Source organism: Oenanthe melanoleuca, chromosome 2 (assembly GCF_029582105.1).
Source record: "Oenanthe melanoleuca isolate GR-GAL-2019-014 chromosome 2, OMel1.0, whole genome shotgun sequence".
Taxonomy (NCBI): Eukaryota; Metazoa; Chordata; class Aves; order Passeriformes; family Muscicapidae; genus Oenanthe; species Oenanthe melanoleuca.
Genome location: NC_079335.1, coordinates 147,953,595 through 147,977,202, shown reverse-complemented (window position 1 = coordinate 147,977,202; position 23,608 = coordinate 147,953,595). Strand labels below are relative to the sequence as shown.

General features: G+C 71.6%; 2 protein-coding genes and 1 long non-coding RNA gene across 3 annotated transcripts in view; 1 reads left to right on the top strand and 2 right to left on the bottom strand.

The window, feature by feature from the left end:
- Positions 1-168: 168 nt before the first annotated feature.
- NOS3 (nitric oxide synthase 3) lies at positions 169-13,930 on the bottom strand. The gene is given in 27 exon segments (XM_056483566.1): positions 169-360; positions 426-620; positions 821-969; positions 1,589-1,710; positions 1,934-2,021; positions 2,375-2,585; positions 2,902-3,080; positions 3,393-3,580; positions 4,113-4,191; positions 4,940-5,069; positions 5,169-5,343; positions 5,632-5,748; positions 5,834-5,901; positions 6,427-6,531; positions 6,644-6,788; positions 6,860-6,933; positions 7,596-7,790; positions 8,016-8,117; positions 8,876-9,050; positions 9,860-9,999; positions 10,164-10,305; positions 10,373-10,464; positions 10,858-11,020; positions 11,680-11,756; positions 11,758-11,832; positions 12,381-12,483; positions 13,743-13,930. Coding segments are annotated over 27 exon segments (3,540 nt in total). The 5' UTR covers positions 13,874-13,930; the 3' UTR covers positions 169-240.
- A 2,523-nt stretch (positions 13,931-16,453) lies between these two features.
- On the bottom strand, positions 16,454-16,882 carry LOC130249121 (uncharacterized). Its single transcript, XR_008839743.1, has 3 exons — positions 16,622-16,882; positions 16,541-16,579; positions 16,454-16,483 (listed from the first exon to the last, which is right to left on the bottom strand). It is a non-coding gene; the product is annotated as an uncharacterized LOC130249121 (long non-coding RNA).
- Positions 16,883-18,665: 1,783 nt separating this feature from the next.
- KCNH2 (potassium voltage-gated channel subfamily H member 2) overlaps positions 18,666-23,608 on the top strand; it is a 31,020-nt gene continuing 26,077 nt past the window's right edge. The window contains 2 exon segments of the mRNA XM_056483575.1: positions 18,666-19,025; positions 20,324-20,554. Of these exon segments, the coding sequence (XP_056339550.1) occupies positions 18,950-19,025; positions 20,324-20,554 (307 nt within the window). The 5' untranslated portion in view covers positions 18,666-18,949.

Genomic DNA, 23,608 nt, shown 5'->3' with positions numbered 1-23,608 from the left:
ACCATTTCCACCCCTCAGAGCCACAGGACCGTGCCCGTGTCCTTTTGCCCCCCGTTTCCCACCCCTCGTGTCTGGAGCGTGGCCAGGTGACCCCCGAGGTGCCACCAAACCCCTGTGCCAGCTCCCCCGCCCCCAGCGCCACCGCAGAGCCCGAGCGTCAGGCCGGGGGTATCAAAACTAAACCTTTACTGGGGGTGGCGGGCGGGGGGCGCAGCCCCAGGGACCCCCGTGTCCCCGCGCTCAGGGCGGGCCCGGCGGGCGCCGCTCCTGCAGGGAGAAGGACTGGCTGCGGATGCGCAGGGCCACCTCCTGCGTGCGGAACGTCAGCCCGAAGATGTCCTCGTGGTAGCGGTTCTTGTCCTGCGGGACAGCCGTCAGCCGGGGGTCCCGGCGCGCCCCCGCGGGGTCCCGTGCCCAGCCCTTACCCTCAGCTCGCTGATGACGTCCCCCGCCTGCCCCAGCGTCATGTCGCCCTCCTGGGCCAGGATGTGCTGCACGCTCTGCAGCACCTCGGTGGCCATGGTGACGTCCCCGCACACGTACATGTGGCCGCCGTGCTGGCAGAGCACCCGGTGCACCTCGGCCGCCAGCTGCGCCCGCAGCACGTCCTGCACGTACGTCTGGGGACACGCGGGACCGTGGCAGCCCTGGCCTGTCTCCGCTCCCCGCCCTGACCCGCTGTGTGCTGTCCCACACCTCCACCCCCACCAATCCCTGTCCCCTCCATCTCCGTCCTCACCTTGTCCTTGTCCCCACCGCACCCCCGTCCCCTCCCCAGCCCATCCCAGCCTGTCCCCATCGCCCCCCGTCCCCGTCCCACCTTGGGGGTCCCGGGCTCGCGGGAGAAGGCGGTGAGCACCTGGCTGAGGGCGCCCTGCTCCCGCGCCTGCTCCATCTCCTCCCGGTAAATGTGGTCCAGGGCGGAGGAGCGGCACCCGAACACCAGCACCATGGGGCCCAGGGGGCCACCTGCGGGGGACAGTGTCCTGGTGTCCCACAGCCCGTGTTCCCACACCCCGCCATCCCCCTGTCCCCACACCCCTCCATCCCCCTGTCCCCACATCCCGCCATCCCCATGTCCCCACATCCCGCCATCCCCCTGTCCCCACACCCCTCCATCCCCCTGTCCCCACACCCCTCCATCCCCCTGTCCCCACATCCCGCCATCCCCCTGTCCCCAGCCCGTTCCTCTCTGTCACCGTGTCTCCTGTCCTGCATCCCAGTGCCGCGATGTTCCTGTGTCCCCGTGCCCATGTCCCCATGCATCCCTCACGTCCCCACATGCCCCATCCCCGGATCCCCATGTCCCATGTACCCCACACCCCGCGTCCCTCCCAACCCCGTGTACCCGTCCCCATGTCACTATTTCCCCATCCCCTTCTCCCTGGTCCCCCATGGCCCGTGCAGCCCTGTCCCCAGCCCCATGTCCCGTGTCCCTGTCCCCTGACCCCAGCCCCGTGTCCCCTGTCCCCTGTCCCTAGCCCCAGTCCCGTGTCCCTTGTCCCCAGCCCCGTGTCCCTGTCCCCAGCCCCATGTCTCCATGTCCCTAGCCCCATGTCCCGTGTCCCTGTCCCCGTCCCCGTCCCACCTCCGGCGCGCAGCAGCTGCAGCCGGTGCTGCCAGAAGCTGCGGAAGGGCGCGACTCCGGTACCGGGGCCCACGAGGATGCAGGGGGTGTCGGGGGCGGGCGGCAGCCGGAACGAGGGGGCCCTGCGGCGGTCGGGGGTCACTGGGGGGGCCTTGGGCCCAGCCCGGGTGGGGATGTCGGGAAACGGGGCGGGCGTGGGTTGGGGACAGGTAGGGGAGCAGCTGAGGAGGACGGACAGGGAGGGCAGGCAGGGGGACAGAGGTGGCGGGCAGGGGGACAGGCAGGGGGACAGGAAGGACAGGGAGACAGGCAGGGGACACACGCGGCAGGACAGGCAGCCCTTACCCCCGGATGAAGGCTGGCACCGTGTCCCCCGGCTGCAGCCGCGCCAGCCACGTGGAGCAGACGCCGTAGTGGAGGGGACCCTGCCCGTCTGTGGGGACCGGGGGGGCTGGTGGGGCTGCGGCGGGGGGCGCTCCCAGCAGCCCCTCCCAGAGCCCCGCAGGGGCTGGGGGCTCCTCCAGCCGGGCAGGGCTGGCGGAGGGGGTCCTGAAAATGCTCTGGACACACTGGAGATTTTCGGGAAACCCTGGAGGTGCCCTGGAGCCCCCAAAAATGCCCCGGAGATGCCCTGGATCCCCCGAAGATGCCCCGGAGGTGCCCTGCAGGTGCCCCGGATCCCCCGAAGGTGCCCTGGAGCCCCCGGAGATGCCCCGGAGGTGCCCTGCAGGTGCCCCGGAGGTTCCCCACCGCCCCCGGCCCCGTCCCCACGGCCCCGCCGCTCACTCTCGCTGTGGTAGGTGACCACGGCCACGGTGAGGTGGATCTCGCCCGGGTGGGCGCCGGGCGCGGAGCTGATGGAGTAGTAGCGGGGCTGGAGCAGCGGCAGCTGGGAGAGCAGCAGCGCGGCCGGCAGAGCCACGGACGGGAACTCGGCCAGCACCTCCGGCAGCGTCGGGCAGCGGAACCACTTCCACTCCTCGTACAGCCGCGCGTCCTGCGGCCACGGGGCTGGGACAGCGGGGACCCCGGAGCCGGCCCCGGGGACCCCCAGAGCGGGCGGCGCACGGGAGAGCAGCGGCAGCCCGGGGGCGGGGGAGCGCCCCAGAATCCGAACCGCGGGGTGACCGCAGCCGGCAGCCCGGAACCCCAGCCAGAGCGGGGAGGCAGCACCCAGCGCCCCCAGAGCCCTCCACAGCCCCCCAGCCCCTCTCCGGGTGACCCCCCAGCCCCCCCGGGTGACCCCCAGCGCCCCCAGCCCCTCTCGGGGTGACCCCCAGCCCCCCCAGCCCCCCCGGGTGACCCCCCCCGACCTGCGCCAGGCGCTGCAGCCGCTCCCGCTCCGGGGGCTCCTCCGCCAGCGAGCCCAGCAGCTGCAGGAACTGGGGGGTCGGGGGGGTCGCCACGTCCAGGTAGAAGGTGAGAGCCTGGGCCAGGGTGCAGGGGGGCAGCCGGGGCTGCGGCACCCAGCGGGGCCCGGGGCTGGACCCGCCTGCACGGGGGGATGGCGGCGCTCGGTTCTGTCCCGCGTCCTTCCCGAGGCGCTTCCTCCCACCCCCCAGCTCCCAGCCCCTCTCCTTCCTCTTCCTCAGCCCCTTCCCATTCCTTCCCCCAGCCCAAATTTCTTCCCCCTGCCCCAATTTCTTCTCTTTCCCCTTCCTCTCTTCCCAAGCCTCAGCCCCTTCCCATCTTCTCCCGGTCCTTAGCGGCGGGACCCCCTCCTGTCCCCCTCCGGTACCGGCGGGTTCCCCAATCCCCCCCGTGTCCCCCCTTGTCCCTCCATGTCCCCCCGTGCCCCCCGTACCCGCCGGGTCCCACTCGCGGCTCTCCAGGGCCAGGGGCTGCTCGGGGGGCGGCGGGTCCTCCACGCGCTCCAGGACCCCCCGCACCAGCTCCTCGCGGTTGGCGGGAAACACGCCCAGGTGATCCCCGGGCAGGTGCCGCAGCCCCGCCTGCTCCGCGCAGCTCAGGCGCACCAGCAGCGTCTGCCGGCTGCGGCCGCGGGTCAGGGGCTGGGGGGCTCCGGGGGGGCAGCGGGGACAGGGGGGCTCCGGGGGGGCAGCGGGGACAGGGGGGGTCTGGGGGCACCGGGGAGCGGGAGGGGCTGGAGGGGTCAGTGGGGTGAGGGAGGGGTCAGAGGGGCAGACATGGGATAGGACTGGGGGCAAAGCGGTCCCGGGGGTCTCGGGGGTCCCGGGGATATCCTGGGGGTGCCCTGGGGATGTCCTGGGGGGGTCCCGGGGGTCCCGGTGATGTCCCGGGGTTGCCCTGGGGTCCCGGGGGTGTCCCGGGAGTGTTCTGGGGTTCTCCCGGGGGGGTCCCGGTGGTCCCGGGGGTCCCGGGGGTGTCCCGGGAGTGTTCTGGGGTTCTCCCGGGGGGGTCCCGGTGGTCCCGGGGGTCCTGGGGATGTCCCGAGGGTGTCCCAGGGGTCTCGGGGGTCCCGGGGGTGTGCGGACCCCGGGGTGCCAGGAGCAGAGGGGGATGGGACACCCCGAGGGGGGGTTCCTGCGCGGGGGGGTCTCACCTGGACTCGTCACTCTGCAGGTTCTCCACAGACAGCACCGAGCAGGGGAACACCTGGCGCTTGTGCAGCTGGGACAGTCCTGGGGGGCGCGGGGGGTCACGGGGGGTCACGGGGGGACACGGGGGGCTGGACACAGGGGCACGTGTAGGGCTGGGGACATGGGGGGCTGAGGGGTCATAGGGGGATAGGAGGGACTGGGTGGTCGTGAGGGGACCCAAAGGGTCTTGGGGAGGTCATGGAGGGGCTGGAGGAGTCCCGGGGGGGGCTGGGAGCGGCCCCCCGGAGCTGTGGGGTGTGGGGGGACCCCACAGGATGCTCGGGGGGTGCTATGGGGTGTCCCGGGGGGGCCACGGGGCGGGTGTTGGTGACAGGTGGGGGGTGTGACATGGGGACTCGGGGGGTCTCACAGGGTTCTGGGGTCCCACAGGGCTCGGGGGGTCCAGCACGGCCCGGGGGTCCCGCAGGGCTCGGGGGGGTCCCACAGGGCTCGGGGGTCCCGCAGGGCTCGGGGAGTCCCGCAGGGCTCGGGGGTCCCGCACGGCCCGGGGGGGTCCCGGAGGGTTCCGGGGGGTCCCGCACGGCCCGGGGGTCCCGCACTGCCCGGGGGTCCCGCAGGGCTCGGGGGTCCCGCACGGCCCGGGGGTCCCGCAGGGCTCGGGGGGTCCCGCAGGGCTCGGGGGTCCCGCACGGCCCGGGGGTCCCGCAGGGCTCGGGGGGTCCCGCAGGGCTCGGGGGTCCCGCACGGCCCGGGGGTCCCGCAGGGCTCGGGGGGGTCCCACAGGGCTCGGGGGTCCCGCACGGCCCGGGGGTCCCGCCGCGGTCGGTACCCGGCAGAGTCTCGGTGCCCCGGGGCTGCGGCACCAGCCGGTGCCTCTGGCGCTTCCAGCCCTGGGGGGGGGCGAACAGCTCCTCGGCGCCCCCCGCCCCGTCCCCCACGCAGAACGTCTCGCAGGCGGCCTGGGGGGGCGGGGCGGTGGGTGCCGGGCGGGGGGCTCTGGGTGCCCCCCGACCTGGAGGAGCAGCGGCGCCCGGGGCTCCCGCGGGCCCAGCCCGTACCTGGAACACCTGGCGCGCCCAGGTGCGGAACGACTCCTCCTGCGCGCACAGCTCGTCGCCCTCGCCCAGCGGCAGCAGCCGCTCGCCCCCCAGCTCCTCCAGCCGCGTGTCCACGGCCCGCGCGAAGGCGCAGAAGTGGGGGTACGCCCGGGACCCCAGCCCGAACACCGCGAACCTGGGGGACAGGGGGTGAGGGTCCCCGGCGATGTGGGGGTACAGCCTGGGCGGGGGGCACTGGGGGGATCCCCAGAGTCAGAGGGGTCAGGCCATGCCGGGGGACACGGGTGGGGACCTCGGGGCAGCTTCTGCCCCCACCCACACCCACACTCGCAGGGCAGGCGGGGCTGGAGCTGCCGGTGCCGGGCTGAGCCCCTCGATGGGGCACCCCAAACCTCAGCGGGGCAGCGTGCCCGGGGAAGGACCCCATCCCCACCCCCTGCCCACCCCTCCCACCCCCCGGTACCGCAGCGCTCCCAGGGTTCCTGCACTGTCCGTGTTGCTCAGCTGCCGCCGCTTCTTCTTCCAGGAGGACACGAGCTGGTCGGACTGGGAGACGCTGTTGAACCGCAGCTTGTAGCTCCTGGGGGTGTGAGGGGGGTCGGGGGGTCAGGGGGGATCCTGCCCCGGCCCCAGCAGGGACCCCCCAGGACCCCCGGGGTGCTCACATGGGCGGCTCCGCCTGGGAGGGGCCGGTGTAGGGCGATGTCATCTCCATCAGCGCCTTGGAGAAGCTCTGTGGGGGGCACAGTGTCACCCCCACATCCCATCCCACTATCCCATCCCTTCCCATCCCATTATCCCATCATCCCATCCCATTATCCCATCCCATCCCACCCCATGGATCCCAACCCATGGTCCGTCCATCCTATTGATCCCATTGATTCTATTGATCCCATTGATCCCATTACCCCATCCCATTGATCCCATTGATCCCATGATTCCATCTCCATCCCATTCCACTCCATCCCATTCCATTATTCCATCCCATCCCATCGCTTCCCATAGATCCATTCCACTGATCCTATGCCATGCCATGCCATCCCATCCCATGGATCCCAACCCATGGTCAGTCCATCCTATTGATCCCATTGATCCCATGATCCCATCCCCATCCCATCCCCATCCCATGCCATCCCATGCCATTATCCCATTATTCCATCCCAATATCCCAATATCCCATTATCCCATTATCCCAATATCCCAATACCCCAATATCCCATTCTCCCATCATCCCATTACCCCATCATCCCATCCCCACCTCCGCACACTCCGGGGGGTCCCCATTCCCGAACGTGCTGGTCACCACCAGGACCAGGCTCTCGTGCTCCAGGGCCACCACATCGTACTCGTCCATGCACAGCACCTGCAGCAGCGCCAGCATCGGCTCTCCCCTCCCAGCCCCACCCGGGGCCCTGCCCTGCCCGGGGGGTGGGTGGGTGGGTGGGTGGGGGAGCCGCCCCCTCTCCGCCCCCGACCTTGGGGTCGAAGGCGCGGCGGAAGAGCTGGCACAGGTTCCAGGCGTAGGTGCGCGACCTGCCGGTCTCCGTCCCGTACAGGATGGTGGCCTTGACCCGCCGCGCCATCACCTGCCCCATCAGCTTGGCCGAGATCTTGACGGCGCTGCGGGACCCCCACGAGGGATCAGCACCCCGCAGCTCCCACGGGACCCCCGGGATCGGGGCTTCACCTACTTGGCCACTTCCTTGAAGGTCTTTCTCCGGGTGACCGTGGTGCCCTTGGACACGTAAACCTTCCAGGCGTCGGGCTGGGGGATTGGGGGGCACAGGGGCCATGGGGCGTTATTGTGAGGTGGGGGGGTTGGGGGTCTGGGAGATTGGGGGGCAGAGGGGGGAGTTGTGAGGTGGGGGGGTTGGGGGTCTGGGGGATTGGGGGGCAGAGGGTTTGGGGAGCAGGAGGGGCTGGCTGTGGGGAACAGGGGTTTGGGGTCTGTGGGGCTGGGGGTACCAGAATTGAACTGGGGGTCATGGGGAGCACTGGGGGCCATCTGGGCTCATGGGGGGCTGGACGGGGCTGGGGGAGAGCCCCAGCCAGGTCTGGAGGTGTCCCGGGGGCTGCTGTGGGGTAGATGCCAGAGGAGGGTTGGGGGTCCCACAGGGGTCAGGGGTGCCCAGGGCAGTCCCACAAAGTCCTGGGGGCGTCCGGGGGGGTCAGTGCCAGCTCCAGCCAGGGAGGGGGGGCAGAGGGGCTGGGGAGCCATGGGGCAGGATCTGCGGGGCAGGGGCTGTGGGGCAGGATCAGTGGGGCAGGACCTGTGGGGCGGGGGCTGTAGGACAGGATCTGTAGGGTAGGATCAGTGGGGCAGGATCTGCGGGGCAGGATCTATGGGGCAAGATCTGTGGGGCAGGATCAGTGGTGCAGGGGCTGTGGGGCAGGATCTATGGGGCAGGTCTGCGGGCCGGGTCCCACCTGGTAGCGGAAGGTGGGGCTCAGCTGGTAGTTGACCATCTCCTGGTGGAACACGGGCGTGAGGCTGCCCGAGAGCGGCGGCACGATCCAGGCCCAGTCCGCGGGACACCCGCCCCGCGCCCGCCCCTCCGCCGCCAGGTGCTTCATGAAGGACTCGGTGGCCGCGTGGTGGTCCACGATGGTCACCTGGGCCACCTGCAGGCACGGGGGGCGATGGGAACTCGGGGTGTCCGTGGGGATGGGGCGGTGGGAACTCGGGGTGCCGTGGGGAGGGGGCGGTGGAAACTCGGGGTGTCCGTGGGGAGGGGGCGGTGGAAACTCGGGGTGTCCGTGGGGAGGGGGCTCGGGGTGCCCGTGGGGAGGGGGCTCGCGGTGCCCGTGGGGAGGGGGCTCGCGGCGCGGGTCCCGCGCGGGTCCCACCTGGAAGCTGTGCAGCACGGCCACGTTCACCTCCACGGCCGCGCGGTCCTTCCAGAGGGAGGAGCTGGTGCCCGTGTCCAGCCCCATGCGCTGGGCCACCTCCTGCAGCAGGGCGGGGGGTCAGCCGGGGGGTCCCCAGGGGTCCCGGATGGGGTCCTGGGGTGTACCAGGGGGTACCAGAGGGGTCCCGGGGGGATTCTGGGGAAAGTCCTGGGAGTGACCCGAGGATGGTCCTGTGGGGGCTCAGCCGGGGGGTCCCTGGATGGGCCTGAAGGGGGTCTCAGAGTGTCCCAGTGGGGGTCGCTGGGGGTTTTCAGGGGGGTCCAGTGTGGGTCCCAAGGGAAATCTTGGGGAGTGCCAGGGGGGTCCCAGCAGGAGTCCGGGGGGACCCCAGTAGAGTTCCAGGGCTGTCCCTGTGGGGTCCCAGTGCAGTCCCGGTGATCCCAGTTCAGTCCCAGGGGATCCCAGTTCAGTCAGGGGATCCCAACGCAGTCCCTATAGGGTCCCAGTGCAGTCCCGGGGATGTCCCAGTTCAGTCCCGGATGTGTCTCAGTGCAGTCCCGGGGGATCCAGTGCAGTCCCGGGGGTCCCAGCTCTCTCCCAGGTGTCCCAGGTGTGTCCCAGCTCTCTCCCAGGTGTCCCAGGTGTGTCCCAGCTCTCTCCCAGGTGTGTCCCAGCTCTCTCCCAGTCACTCCCAGCTCTCTCCCAGGTGTCCCAGGTGTGTCCCAGCTCTCTCCCAGGTGTCCCAGGTGTGTCCCAGCTCTCTCCCAGTCACTCCCAGCTCTCTCCCAGGTGTCCCAGCTCTCTCCCAGTCACTCCCAGCTCTCTCCCAGGTGTCCCCGCCCCGGGCCCGCGCTCACGGGCAGCACGTCGTAGCGGTGTCGGTCGCAGAGGTTGCGGGAGCCGATCTCGGTGCCCATGTACCACCCGTTGAACGGCGCCGCGGGGAACTCGAGCCCCCCGATCTCCAGCAGCAGGTTGGCCACGGCGGGCAGAGCGTGCCAGCGCAGCCCCAGCTCCGAGAACCACTCCAGCCTGGGGGCACGGGGGGCTGTGGGGGCTGTGGGGGACCCACACCGAGCCCACAGACCCGGCGTGGGACCCAGGTCCATCCCAGCGCTCCCAGGATCCCGGCCTGGGAGGGGCAGCACCGACAGCTCCGGCAGGGACGGGATCAGACCCCGTGCTCCAGAACCCACCCAGGACAGGATCAGCATCCCCTGCTCCAGAACCCACCCAGGACGGGATCAGACCCCGTGCTCCAGAACCCACCCAGGACAGGATCAGGATCAGCGCCCCGTGCTCCAGAACCCACCCAGGACGGGATCAGCACCCCCTGCTCCAGAACCCACCCAGGACAGGATCAGCACCCCGCTATCCCAGCCCAGGGCAGGATCAGGATCAGCACCGCGCTATCCCAGCCCAGGGCAGGATCAGGATCAGCACCCCGCTATCCCAGCCCAGCTCAGGATCAGCACCCCGCTATCCCAGCCCAGCTCAGGATCAGCACCCCGCTATCCCAGCCCAGCTCAGGATCAGCACCCCTCTATCCCAGCCCAGCTCAGGATCAGCACCCCTCTATCCCAACCCAGCTCAGGATCAGCACCCCTCTATCCCAGGCCAGGACAGGATCAGGATCAGCACCCCACTATCCCAGCCCAGGGCAGGATCAGCATTCCAGTTTCCATCAGGGACGGGATCAGCCCCACATCTGCTCCGTGTCCCCACTGGGGTTCCCCAGCCTCCACCCCCCCCTCCATCCCCTCTCCAAACCCTCCCCACGGGTGACCGTGGGGCTCCAGCCCAGGTCACCGGGGGGTTCCCGGGGTCGCAGCCCCACTCACGTGGGGTGGTGCAGCGGCACCTCCAGCACCAGCTCCGGGGGCAGCGGGAACAGCTCGGGGGACTCGTCGGGGCCCTGCAGCAGCAGCGGCAGCACGTCGAACCGCCCCCCGCCGGGGGTCCAGCCGTGTTGGATGCAGAGCTGGGGGCACAGCGTCAGGGGGGCTTCAGGAGGTGTTCGGGGCGCAGGGATTGGGGGGAGATGGGGGACACGGAGCGGTGTGAGGAGGGAGAAGGCACGGAGGGAAGGCTGAGGGGGGATGGAGCGGGAACAGGGGAGGGGCGCGCACCCAGGGGTGCCCCCACCTCGGTGATGTCCACGTTGGCGGGGTCGCCCCGCACGGAGCCGTCGGGCTGCCGGTACCCCGCGTAGCGGATCAGCTGCGGGTTCCAGATGCGGAAATCGCCGCGCCCCGGAGCCCGCGGGGGGAAGATGGTGATGGCCGACCTGGGGGGGCGGGGGGCGTCAGGACACCCCGCGGGGCCGGGGCCGGGGGGGCCGGGGGGATTCTCACCGGATGTTGCCGCGGTTGGTGGCGAACTGGATGTGGGAGCAGAGGAGGCTGAACATTTCCCCCAGCCCCGCGCAGTCCCGGGCATCGAACACCTGCGGGGGGACACGGTGGGTGTGGGGACCCCCGCGGGGCCGGGGCGGGGCAGACCCCGGGGTGGTGGGGGGGGAACTACAGGCCAGGAGGTTCTGTGGGACGGGACAGGGGTCCCCGTGGGGCGGGGGTGGCGCGGGGTCTCTGTTGGGGCGGGGGTCCCGTGCAGCAGGAGCAGGGCGGGGTCTGTGGGGTGGGGGTGACACGGGGGTGACAATGGGGGTGACACGGGGGTGACACGGGGGTGTTGGTCCCTGTGGGTGCCCGCGGGGCGGGGTGAGGTTGCTGCGGGGTGGGTTGGGGTTCCTCCGGCTGGTGTCCCAGCACTGAGGTCCCCGCGTGTCACCAGCGCCGGTGTCCCCGCGCTGGGTGGGGGTCCCCGGGCGGGGCCGCACCTGCAGCTTGTTCCACTGGATGCGGCCGACGCAGCGCGCCGCGTTCCGCCAGGCCTGCTTGGCCCCGAAGGCGAGCTCGGGCTCCCGCAGCCGGTACGAGCCCGAGCCCGCGATCTCCGCCGCCACCTCCCGCAGCCGCTGCGTGTGCGCCGCGGAGCTCTCCCTGCGGGGGTCCCTCAGCGCCGGGACACGGGACCCCCAGCGCCCCCCGAGGGCACCCTCAGCCCCCCCCGACACACCGGAACCCCCCCAGCGCCCCCCGAGACACCGGGACACCCCCAGTGCCCCCCGAGGGCACCCTCAGCCCCTCCTGAGACCCTGGGACTGCCCCCAACACCCCCTGAGACCCCGGGACCTCCCCCAGCGCCCCCCGACACCCGCACCCTGGGGGCAGAGGGGCAAACAGCCACCGGGGGCTCTGGGGCGGGGAGGGGGTTATGGGATGTCCCAGGGCAGGGATGGGGGATATGGGGCACCCCAGGGCACGCCTGGAGCTACGGGGGTACCCCGGCATACGTGGGGTGCTCTGGCAGGGATGGGCTGGGGGTACTTTGCTGAAGGGGTGGGGCCGTGGCGTGCCCTGGGGCTGTGGGGTGCTCTGGGCGGAGATGGGGCCATGGGGTGCACGGGGCAGGGCTGTGGGTCCCCGTGCCCGCTGTGGGGTCTCCGTGCCCGCCGTGGGGTCTCCGTGCCCGCTGTGGGGTCCCCGAGCCCCCCGTGGGGTGCCCGTGTCTGTTTTTGGGGTCCCCGATCCCCCCGTGGGGTGCCCGTGTCTGTTTTTGGGGTGCCCGTGTCCGTTTCTGGCCCCTTTGCCCCGCTCACCGCCGCAGGGACACGTAGTACTGGCTGATGAAGTCCCGCGCCAGCTCCAGCAGCTCCTCGGGCGGCCGCGTCCCCTCGGGGGTCGGGGGGGGGGGGCAGCGGCCGCGGCAGCACCAGCGAGCCCAGGCAGCGCTGGCCCGAGCAGGGCAGCTCCTGGGGCACGGCTGAGCTGCACCCACAAACCGCACCCCAAAAACCAGCACCCCACACACCTGCACCCCACACACCGGCACCCCAAAAACCGGCACCCACACACCTGCACCCCACAAACCGGCACCCCAAAAACCAGCACCCCACACACCTGCACCCCACAAACCGGCACCCACACACCGGCACCCCAAAAACCAGCACCCCACACACCTGCACCCCACAAACCGGCACCCCAAAAACCAGCACCCCACACACCTGCACCCCACAAACCGGCACCCACACACCGGCACCCCAAAAACCAGCACCCACACACCTGCACCCCACAAACCGGCACCCCCCCAAACCGGCACCCCATAAACCCGCACCCCATAAACCCGCACCCCATAAACCTGCACCCCAACTTTGCCTGTCCGTCTGCCTCCAATCCCGCAGCCCCCGATCCGCACCCCCACCCTGCACCCCCATTCCTCTGCCGCTCCCCCCGCCCTTCAGCCCCACACCCCGCGCCCCGGGCCCCCCGCGCCCCCCGCCCCGCGCCCCCCGCCCCGCACCTGCCCCGCGCTGGCGCACAGCGTGTCGTAGCTGATCCCGCCCGTCTCCCAGTTCTTGAGGCGGGCGAAGCGCGGCGGCTCCGCCGGGGAAGGGGGCGCGGGGCTGGGGGGACGCGGGGCACCCTGAGACCTGCCCGGGCCCGGGGGCGCAGCCGGGGGCTCGGGGAACTGGGGTGAACGAGGGTCCCCCCGGCTCTGACAGCGGGGGTGCGACAGGAGGGCGCTGGGTGGATGTGACCTGGGGGACACTGGGGGACACTGGGGGGGTTCGGGGACTTCCCCAACTTGTGGTGCTGCTGGGGGGGCGGGGGAGTCCCGAGCTCGGATCAGCTCCGTGAGGACGGGCGGGGTCGGGGGAGGGACAGGGCCGGGGGATGGGGGGCTCGGAGGGTGGGGGTGCCTGGGAAGGGGGGGCAGAGGCTGGGGGGGATCAGGGGGTGTGGGGATCAGGGGGTGTGGGGATCAGGGGATGGGGGGATCGGGGGTGTGGGGATCAGGGGATGGGGGGATCGGGGCGGGGAATAGGGGATGGGGGGATCAGGGGATGGGGGATCAGGGGATGTGGTGATAAGGGATTCGGGGGATCAGGGGATGGGGGGATCAGGGGATGGGGGGATCAGGGGATGGGGGGATCAGGGGCGGGGAATAGGGGAGGGGGGGCTGAGCTGGGAAGTCGGGAATGGCAGATGAAGATTTGGGGCGCTGAGCTGGAGGGGTCAGGAGTTGAGGGGTCAGAGGATGGAGGGAGGGGGCGCGGGGCGTTCCTGGCCCTCGAGCGAGTGCGAACAATGGCCATGAGTCAGAGCGGGCTCCGGGCCACCGCGGGGCGAGGACACGCCCCCGTCCCGTGCCCCGAGTGTGGGGACCCCACGCCTCTGGACCCCATACACCCCTCCCCATATATCCCCCCATGTGCCCCCGGACCCCGCTCCCTCCAGCGCACCCCTGTGGGTCCCTCGGGCTGCTGGGGCCCCGCCGTGGGACAGGAGACACTGTCCCCACGCCACGGGCAGGGCGCACCGGGCTCTGCTGCCCGCGGGCTCCGTGCTCTGCCCCAGTGCCCCACGCGGGCCACCCGTCACCCGCGGGGACATGCCCCATGGTGGGGACACTGCCCACGGAGGGGACACCCCCACGGAGGGGACACCGCCAGGGCGGGGACACTGCCCATGGTGGGGACACCTCCACGGAGGGGACACCTCCACGGAGGGGACCCGTCTCCGGTGGGCTCCGGCCACGTGCGAATGTCCCCGCCAGGGAGGAGGGGTCCCGCCGAGGTGGGTCCCGGTGCCCCGGGGCCCGTCCGTCCTTCCCGCCCCGTCCGTCCCCATCCCAGCCCGTCCGTCCCAGCCGGGCACGCACCTGGGGGGCTCGGTGACGGCGGCCGCGGTGACCGGGGGGTCCTCGGGCGCGGGGCCGCGCGGGCGCGAGCAGAGGCCGAGGCCGGGGCAGGCGCGGGGGGCTCCGGGCAGGACCCCCGGCAGGTTCCCCATCGCGGCCGCACTGAGCCGGGAGCGGCCGCTTCCCGCTTCCTACAGCCCGGGGAAGTGGTGACGAGACCGCGGCGCCCCCGCCCCGCGCACAATGGGCACCGCCACCTCCGCCGGCACCGCCACCGGCACCGCCACCTCCGCCGGCACCGCCACCGGCACCGCCACCGCCACCGCCACCGCCACGCAGCGTGGGACACACCGCGGACCCCCACAGCCTGACCCCCTGGCCATGGGGAGGGGGCGATGGCACCCACAGAGGGGCACAAGGCACTCGTGGCCTTGGGGGCACGTGGGAACACACACGACACCAGTGTGGGACACGGCTCTGGGGGGAACGTGGCACTGGGGGGGGATCTGTGGCACTGGGGACACGTATGGCACCCAGAGGGGGACACACGGCACGTGGTGGGGGCACACAGCACCCAAGGGGGACACGGGACTGGGGGGACACGCGTGGCACGGGGGAAAGACGCACATGGCACCAAGGTGGACGTGGCACCCTGGGGACACAGCGGTGGCACCCAGAGGGAGGACACAACACCCATGGGCGACACTCAGCACTCGGGGGGCCGCGCTGGCGGCAGGGACCCCCATCCCGGCCACAGCACACGGTGCCTCCCCCACCTTTGCAGCGGGGGTCCCGGGCCGCCCGCAGCCCCCCGGCCGTGGGGCGGATGTCCGGCGGGACCCCCCCATTTCCCGCTGCTTCCACCCAGTTCCGGCCATTGACGCGCTGGGCGCTGCCGGGGACCCCCAGGTCAGCACGGGGGGGAGCCGCGCAGGGGGCGGTGCACCCCGCGACCCTCCCGGGGCTCCCTGCGCGGGGGTGGGGGGCTCACCCCAGCTCGGGGCGGGGAGGGCCCTACCGTGACCCCGGGGCGGGGGTCGCGGGGGTCGCGGAGCGGGGGGCGTTCCGGCGCGGGGGTGCTGTTGGGGTGCGGGGAGATTTGGGGGTGCGGGGTCCCCCGGGTCCCGGCGGGTGAGTCCCTCCGGAGGTTCGGGGGGGCTCAGCCCGCGGCTCCCGCAGCGACGGGAAACCGCGCCCGGTGCCGGCCCGGCGGTTCCTTCCTGCGGGGGTGCGGGCGGGGGAACCGGGAGCGCGGGCACGGCTCGGGGGCAGGGCCGGGGCGGGGGGCGCCGCAGGGACCCCGGGGGACACGGACTGGGGGTTTCGGCCGCCCCGGCTCGGGGGGGTCCCGGGTTGCCGCCCCCTTCGCGGGTGTTCCCCGCCCCCACGCGCTTGGGGCGGGACAGGCCTGTCTGTCACGACAGAGCGCCCACCCGATTGTCAGCCCTGCCCGGGGGGCGGGACTCGGGCCTTGACCCCCCCCTCAGCTTCTCCTTACCCACAGACCCTCCAAACCCACAGCCCCCGTACCCCACAGCCCCCTGTACCCCACAGCCCCCGTACCCCACAGCCCCCGTACCCCACATCCCCCGTACCCCACAGACCCCGTACCCCACAGCCCCCGTACCCCACATCCCCCGTACCCCACAACCTCCTGTACCCCACAACCTCCTGTACCCCACAGCCCCCGTACCCCACAGCCCCCGTACCCCACATCCCCCGTACCCCACAGACCCCGTACCCCACATCCCCTGTACCCCACAGCCCCCGTACCCCACATCCCCCGTACCCCACAACCTCCTGTACCCCACATCCCCCCGCCGGTCCGGCTCCGCTCCCCTCGCTCTGCTCTCCGTTCACATTCGGTCGGTCCATCTGCTCAGTCCAGTCCATCCCTTTGTGTCCTCTCGGCCCATTCGGGCTCGGTCAGTCCATTTGTGTCCGGTCGGTCCATTTGTGTCCGCTCGGTCCATTTGTGTCCGCTCGGTCCATTTGGGCCCGCTCGGTCCATTTGGGCCCGCTCGGTCCATCCAGGTCCGTTCGCACCCGTTTGGGTCGGTCCGGGTTCATCCGTGGCCGTTCAAAGCCGCTTGGAGCCGGTCGGTCCGGTCGGGACTGGTCGGGCCCGGTTGGCAGAGCCGGTCCGGCCACACCCGCTGGTTCAGACGGTCCCTTCGGGGCCGTTCGGGTCCGGTTGGTCCGCTCGGGTCCGGTTGGTCCGCTCGGGTCCGGTCACCCCGCTCGGTCCCTGCGGTGGCGGCTCCGCGGCGCGGCCGGGCCGGGGCCGCTTTCAGCACCTGGGACAGAGACCGGGATCAGCCAGGCTCGGGACTGGGACTGGGACTGGGACTGAGACTGGGACTGGGACTGGGACTGGGACTGGGACTGGGACTGGGACTGGGACTGGGACTAGGACTGGGACTGGGACTGGGACTGGGACTGGGACTGGGCTGGAACGGCGCTAAACTGGGACTAGGACTGGGACTGAGACTGGGACGGGGCTGGAACGGCACTAAACTGGGACTGGGACTGGGCTGGAACGGTGCTAAACTGGGACTGGGACTGGGACTGGGACTGGGACTGGGACTGGCACTGGCACTGGGACTGGGACTGGGACTGGGACTGGGACTGGGACTGGGACTGGGACTGGGACGGGGCTGGAGCGGCGCTAAACTGGGACTGGGACTGGGCTGGAACGGTGCTAAACTGGGACTAGGACTGGGATCAGCCTGGAACAGCGCTGGACTGGGACTGGGACTGGGCTGGAACGGCGCTACACTGGGACTGGGCTGGACTGGCACTGGGACTGGGACTGGCACTGGGACTGGGACTGGCACTGGGACTGGGCTGGAACGGTGCTGGACTGGGACTGGGACTGGGACTGGGACTGGGACTGGGACTGGGACTGGGACTGGGACTGGGACTGGGCTGGACTGGGACTGGGACTTGGGCTCTGACTGACACCAGGACTGGAAGAGAACTGGGACTGGATTGGGCTGAAGTGGGACTGGGATTGGCACTGGGACCAGAACCGTGGCTGGGACTGGGATTGGTCTGGACTGGGACAGAGCTGAGACCCTGACTGGGCTGGGACTGATTTTGGATTACAGCTGGGACCAGAACTGCACCAGATATGGACTGGGAGTGGATTGGGGTTGCATTGGACTGGTCTGGAAGTGGACTGGGACTGGAATTTGGACTGGATTTGGACTGAATTGGACTGGACTGGAACTGGGATTTGGACTGGATGGAGGCTGGTACTGGGACCAGACTGGACTGGGAAAGAGGACTGGGATTAGGATTTAACTGGGACTGTGACTGGACTGGGATTGGGACTGGGACTAAAACTGGACAGGATAGGGACGAGATGAGGTCTGGGCTGAGACGGGGAGTGGGACAGGAACTAGAACTACAACAGAGACTAGAATTAGGATTGATCAGGATTAGGCTGGGCTTGGGCCTAAGGCAAGGGCTGGCCTTGGGCTGGGGCCGGGGCTGATACTGGAACCAGACTGGGAAGAGGATTAGGCTGGGCTGGGTGGCAGGGCTGGGGCTGGAGGCTCCCGGCAGGACCCAGCTGGGGCTGTGCTGGAAACTGCTGCCCCATGTCCCTGTGTCCCCGTGTCCGAGCGTCCCACTGTCCCTGTGCCTGTGTCCTGGCGTGCCAGTGTCCCCATATCCTCATGTCCCTGTGTCCTGGTGTCCTGATAGCCCAGTGTCCCCATGTCCTCATGTCCTAGTGTGCCAGTGCCCTGCTGTGCCAGTGTCCCCATATCCCCATGTCCCCATGTCCAGGTGTCCTCGTGTCCCAGTGTCCCCATGTTCCTGTGTTCCTGCCTCCTGGGGTCCTCATGTCCAGGTGTCCTGGTGTCCTGATAACCGTGTCCCCATGTCCCCTTGTCCCCATGTCCCCGTGTCCCCATGTCCCCTTGTCCCCGTGTCCCCATGTCCCTGTGTCCTGGTGTCCTGACAACACAGTGTCCCCATGTCCCCTTGTCCCCATGTCCCCGTGTCGCCACGTGCCCATGTCCCCATGTACCGGTGTCTCCATGTCCCTGTGTCCCCATGTCCCTGTGTCCTGGTGTCCTGACAACACAGTGTCCCCATGTCCCCTTGTCCCCATGTCCCCATGTCCGGGTGTCCTGGTGTCCTCGTAACCCAGTGTCCCCATGTCCCCTTGTCCCCATGTCCCCGTGTCCCCATGTCCCCTTGTCCCCATGTCCCGGTGTCCCCATGTCCTGGTGTCCCCGTGTCCCGGTGTCCCACCTGTCCGGGTGTGTGGCCCCGCTGCCGTGGGGGGACAGGTACCGGGGTGTCCCCAGGTGTCGGGGTGTCCCCGGGTGTCGGGGTGTCCCCGGGGCGCTGCGGGGATCGGGGGAGGGGGCGTGGCTGTGCTGCCGGTGGGCGGGGCCGGTGGGCGGGGCCGAGGCGCGGTGTGCGCCCCCGGGCGGGGCGGGGCGGGGGTCCCGGGCCCCCCGCGGCCATTGGCTGCGCCGCGCTGGCCCCGCCCCGGCCCCGCTGTCAACACGCAGCGCCCGCCGGGCCGGGCCGGGCCGGGCCGAGCCGAGCCGAGAGCAGGGACCCGCCCGAGCCGAGCCGGGCGGAGCCGAGCCGAGCTGAACCGAGCCCGGCCCGCCCGAGCCTAGCCGCGCCCGCCCGAGCCGAGCCGAACGTGGGCCGGGCCGAGCCGAGCCCAGTGCAGCCGAGCACAGCCGAACCCAGCCCAGCCGAACCGCGCCGAACTGAGCCGAGCCCGCCCGAGCTCGGCCGGGCCGAGCCGACCCAGCTGAACCGAACCGAACCGAGCCGAACCGAGCCGAACCGCAGCGGACCGAGCCCCGCTCAGCGCCGCCGCTCCGGACGGAGCCGAACCGCTCCGCTCGGTTCCGCCCGCTGCGGGCGGCGCGCAGCGCGCGGGGCGGGTCCCGCTCCCCCCGGCCGCTCCGTGACTAAATAAGGCCGATGGCGCGGCGCGCACCGGGCGGGTAGAGCGGGGGGGCTCCCCCGCCGCCCCCCTCCGCTCCCGGCCCCGACCCCCCCCGGCCCCGCAGCGCCGCCGCCGCCGGGGCGGGCGGGGTCCGGCCGCGGGCGGGGGAGCCCCCCCGGGCCCCGGGGCCCCCCCGGAGCGGCGCCGTCCTTGGCTCAAGGGCAGCGGGACCCCCCGCGGCGCGGGGCCCCCCCGCCCCCGGCCCCCCCGCCCCGCCCGCGCTGCCCATGGGCCCGGCACGATGCCGGTGCGGCGGGGGCACGTCGCCCCCCAGAACACCTTCCTGGACACCATCATCCGCAAGTTCGAGGGGCAGAGTGAGTGGGGGGCGCCGGCGGCGGGGGGACCCGGGGGGAGGGGGGCGCTGGGAGGGATCGGGGGGCCCCGAGGGGGATCAGCGCGGGGGGAGCGGCCGGGGAGGGAAGGGAGGGAGGGGGCTGTGGCCCCGGGTGGGTTTGGGGTGATGGGGACAAGCCCAGCTGGGGAGGGGCTCCGCCTGCCCCGGCCCCGGTGAGTTTGGGGGGACAGGGACAGCTGCGAGGGACGCTGCTCTCCCGGGGGTCCCGAGTCCCCAGCTCCAGGCGGGGTTGGGGTGATAGGGACGAACCTGAGGTGAGGGATTTCTGGGGTCCCAGAATGGGGTTTTCGCCACGGTTCCCGAGGTGTGAAGCCCCCACCACCAGCTCAGGCTGCTGCGGGACTGGGGGTCCCACCTGGCCCATGCCCCCCACCGCACTGCCCAGAGCTGCTGCAGGGACACCTGGGGGGACAGAAGAGTCTGGGGGTTCCCAGCACCCCTCTGGGGTCAGGCCCCGAGCATCCCCCCGACTGGAGCCAGGGCACTGATGGGGGGGAATGCTGCCCCACAGGTCGGGCCGGGGGGTGTCACTGCTGGGGGACAGGCTGTGTCGGGGGGTCTGCCCTCAGGGTGTGCTTGTGGGGGTCCCAGGGTCCCCAGGGTAGTGGTGTCCCTAAGGGGTCCCTGCAACTGGGGGGTCCCCATGGTGATGAGTCCCTGCACTGCTGGGGGTCCCTGTGGGGTGTCTGTAGTGGGGTCCCTGTGGGGTGTCTGTAGTGGGGTCCCTGTGGGGTGTCTGCAGTGGGGTCCCTGCTGTGGGGTCCCTGTGGGGTGTCTGTAGTGGGGTCCCTGTGGGGTGTCTGTAGTGGGGTCCCTGTGGGGTGTCTGCAGTGGGGTCCCTGCTCTGTGGGGTCCCTGTGGGGTGTCTGTAGTGGGATCCCTGTGGGGTGTCTGTAGTGGGGTCCCTGCTGTGCGGTCCCTGTGGGGTGTCTGCAGTGGGGTCCCTGCTCTGTGGGGTCCCTGTGGGGTGTCTGTAGTGGGGTGTCTGTAGTGGGGTCCCTGTGGGGTGTCTGCAGTGGGGTCCCTGCTGTGGGGTCCCTGTGATGATGAGGTCCCTGCAGTGCTGGCAGCCCCTGGGCCCCCGTGGTTTCGGGGTCCCTGTGACGGTGAGATCCCAAAAGTGATGCCACCAGCTGAGGGGGTCCCTGGGGAAGTGCCCGTCCCCGGGAAGCGCAGGGCCGCGGGTGGGTGGGCAGGACCCTCGGGTGGGTGGGCAGGACCCTCCCTCGCCCTGACCCCTCGCCCCGCTCCCCCCAGGCCGCAAGTTCATCATCGGGAACGCGCGCGTGGAGAACTGCGCCGTGATCTACTGCAACGAGGGGTTCTGCCGGCTCTGCGGGTACTCGCGGGCCGAGGTGATGCAGCAGCCCAGCACCTGCGACTTCCTGCACGGGCCCCGCACGCAGCGCCGCGCCGCCGCCCAGATCGCACAGGCGCTGCTGGGCGCCGAGGAGCGCAAGGTGGAGATCTGCTTCTACCGCAAGGATGGTACGGGCCGGGGCAGCGGGGACAGCGGGGACAGCGGGGGACAGGAGGGGACAGGAGGGGACAGCAGGGACAGGAGGGGTGCACTGGGGATAGCAGGTGTGGGAGCGCAAGGTGCAGATCTGCTTCTACCGCAAGGATGGTACGGGCCGGGGGCAGCGGGGACAGCGGGGGACAGGAGGGGACAGGAGGGACATGCAGGGACAGGAGGGGACAGCAGGGGACACGCAGGGACAGCAGGGACAGGAGGGACAGGAGGGGACAGGAGGGGACAGCGGGGACAGGAGGGGTGTGCTGGGGATAGCAGGTGTGGGAGCGCAAGGTGGAGATCTGCTTCTACCGCAAGGATGGTACGGGCCGGGGGCAGCGGGGACAGCGGGGACAGGAGGGGACAGCAGGGGACACGCAGGGACAGCAGGGACAGGAGGGGTGCGCTGGGTGTGCAGGTGTGGGAGCACAAGGTGATTGATCTGCTTCTAGTGCAAGGATGGTACGGACCCGGGGACACACAGGGACAGGGGACAGGGGGGACACACAGGGACAGGAGGGGACAGCAGGGGACAGCGGGGACACACAGGGACAGGAGGGCTGCGCTGGGGATAGCAGGTGTGGGAGCACAAGGTGATACTGCAAGGGTGCTACGGACCCCCCCGAGGCACTGGGCAGGGGACAGGGGACAGCAGGCACGGGGACACAGCTGGGTGGCAGGAGTTGGCACAGGGAGCCCAAGGGACATCTCCAGCACCCTGGTGGCTCCCGGCAGGGTGGCAGCCTGGCGCTGGTGGCTCCAGACAGGCACCAACCCCCGCGAGTCCTCAGCCCTTCCCGGTGCCGTGGTGGCCCCCGGGTGGGGCCGCGTGTTGTGGGTCCGGTGCCGTGGGGTGCAGTGACCCCCGCGGAGGGGTGGGGAGGAGGGGGACGTGTCACCCGGAGCAAGGACAGGGGCGGAGTGGGCTGAGCTGGCATCGGGCGTCGCAGTGCCACCGTCCCGAGGGGGTGTGGGCTAAGCGGGCCGGTGACATCCGGGGTCCCTGTGCCAGCAGCCGGGAGCTGCGCCGCACGGAGCGGTGCTGGGGCTTCCCTCGGCTGGCCCGGTGCCCGTGCCAGGTGTCCCGGCTGTCGCCGCAGCTGTCCCGGCTCTGGGCACGCGGCCCCGGTTCCGGTGCTGGAGTAAACAAAGCCGGTGCCCGCTGAGCCGCCCCGGGAGCCCCGGCGGTGGGCGGCGGCCGGAGGCTCCTCTCCTGCCCGGGACCCTCCTCCTGCTGCAGCGGCTCTGCCGGGCACGCCCCAGTGCCCTTTGGGCCGTGGGCACGGGTGGCCGTGGGTGCCCCCCGCGGTGTCCCCTCCATGGGGCGGCACTGGCCAGTGTGCCACCGGGGCGGGGGAGATGGGGCTCCTGCCTGGGGCCTTCCTTGGGTCCCCGGAGACCTCGGCACCCCCAGCTGTGCCCCCCGAGTGGTGTGGGGGTCTCAGCCTCACCAGCCTTGAGTGCTGCCAGGGGGTCCCAGAAGTGATGAGGGGTCCCAGCCCCTGCCAGCCCCGGGGGAGAGTCGGGGGCTCTGGGGACAGTCCGCGGGGCCTGGCTGTGGCTTGGGCTCGGGGGTGGGACCCTTGGCGGTGGGTCAGCCCTGGGTCGGGGGTTCCTGCTGCCACTGACGTCACCACCGTGCCTGGAGGGTGTTTGGGGGGCTCCCCCCAGGCACTGTGGGGCGGGGGCCTCGCTGCCCGTGGCTCTGCTGCCATCCCACGGGTGCCCTCGGGATCGTGTCGTGGTGCCCCCGCCCCCTGCAGCCCCCACGCCGAGCCCCCGGCGTGTGCCGGTCCCGGTTCGGTGTGTGCCGGTCCCGGTTCGGTGTGTGCCGGTTCCGGTTCGTTGTGTGCCGGTCCCGGTGCTGTGTCCCGGTTCGGTGTGCCGGTTCCAGGTTCGGTGTGCCGGTTCGGTGTGTGCCGGTCCCGGTTCGGTGTGTGCCGGTTCCCGGTTCGGTGTGTGCCGGTTCGGTGTGCCGGTCCCGGTTCGGTGTGTGCCGGTTCCCGGTTCGGTGTGTGCCGGTTCCCGGTTCGGTGTGCCGGTCCTGGTTCGGTGTGCCGGTCCCGGTTCGGTGTGGCGGTTCCCGGTTCGGTGTGCCGGTTCGGTGTGTGCCGGTCCCGGTTCGGTGTGCCGGTTCCCGGTTCGGTGTGCCGGTCCCGGTTCGGTGTGCCGGTTCCCGGTTCGGTGTGTGCCGGTCCCGGTTCGGTGTGTGCCGGTCCCGGTTCGGTGTCCCGGTTCGGTGTGCCGGTTCCCGGTTCGGTGTCCCGGTTCGGTGTGTGCCGGTCCCGGTTCGGTGTGCCGGTTCGGTGTGCCGGTCCCGGTTCGGTGTGCCGGTCCCGGTTCGGTGTGCCGGTTCGGTGTGTGCCGGTCCCCGGAGCCGCCGCTGCTGCAGCCATTTGTCTTGGCGACGTGTTGTTTGTGGAGCCGGGGACGGGCGGAGGTCGCGCGGCCCGTGGGGCGCCTGTGTCCCCCCGGGGACCCCCCCAGGCTGCTCGGGGGGCGGGGAGGGGGCGCAGACACCCCCAGGCTGCTCGGGGGGCGGGGAGGGGGCGCAGACACCCCCCGGTGCCGCTGTGGCCTTTGGGGTCCCGGCGCGCGGCCCCGGTGCTGGCGCCGGGCGGGATCGGGGTTTGTCACCGTCACACTTCGGGGTGTCCCCAGCCGGGGGGGGCAGGGGGGGTCCCAGGGCCCTGGGTGCGATGGGGGCAGGGGGTCCCCCCGCTTTGGGGGTCTCGGGGAGCGCTGGGGGTGCAGTGTGAGGGTGCAGTGCGGGGGGATTTGGGGCACAGCTCTGGAGTGGGGGTGGCTCTTGGGGTGAGGGGGGCGGCCCCCCCATTGTCCCCACCCCAGGGGTCCCCCACGGCCCCCGCCCCCATCAGCAGCCGGGCCGGGGCTCTCCCGGTTCCTGTGGCCACACGCCGGTGCCGCTGGTCCCCTCCCGGCAGCCCGGGGCCACCCCGTGCCGGCCGTGCTGGCCCGCAGCCCAGGGAATCCCCCCGCCGCGGGCACGGGGACAGCGACAGCGACAG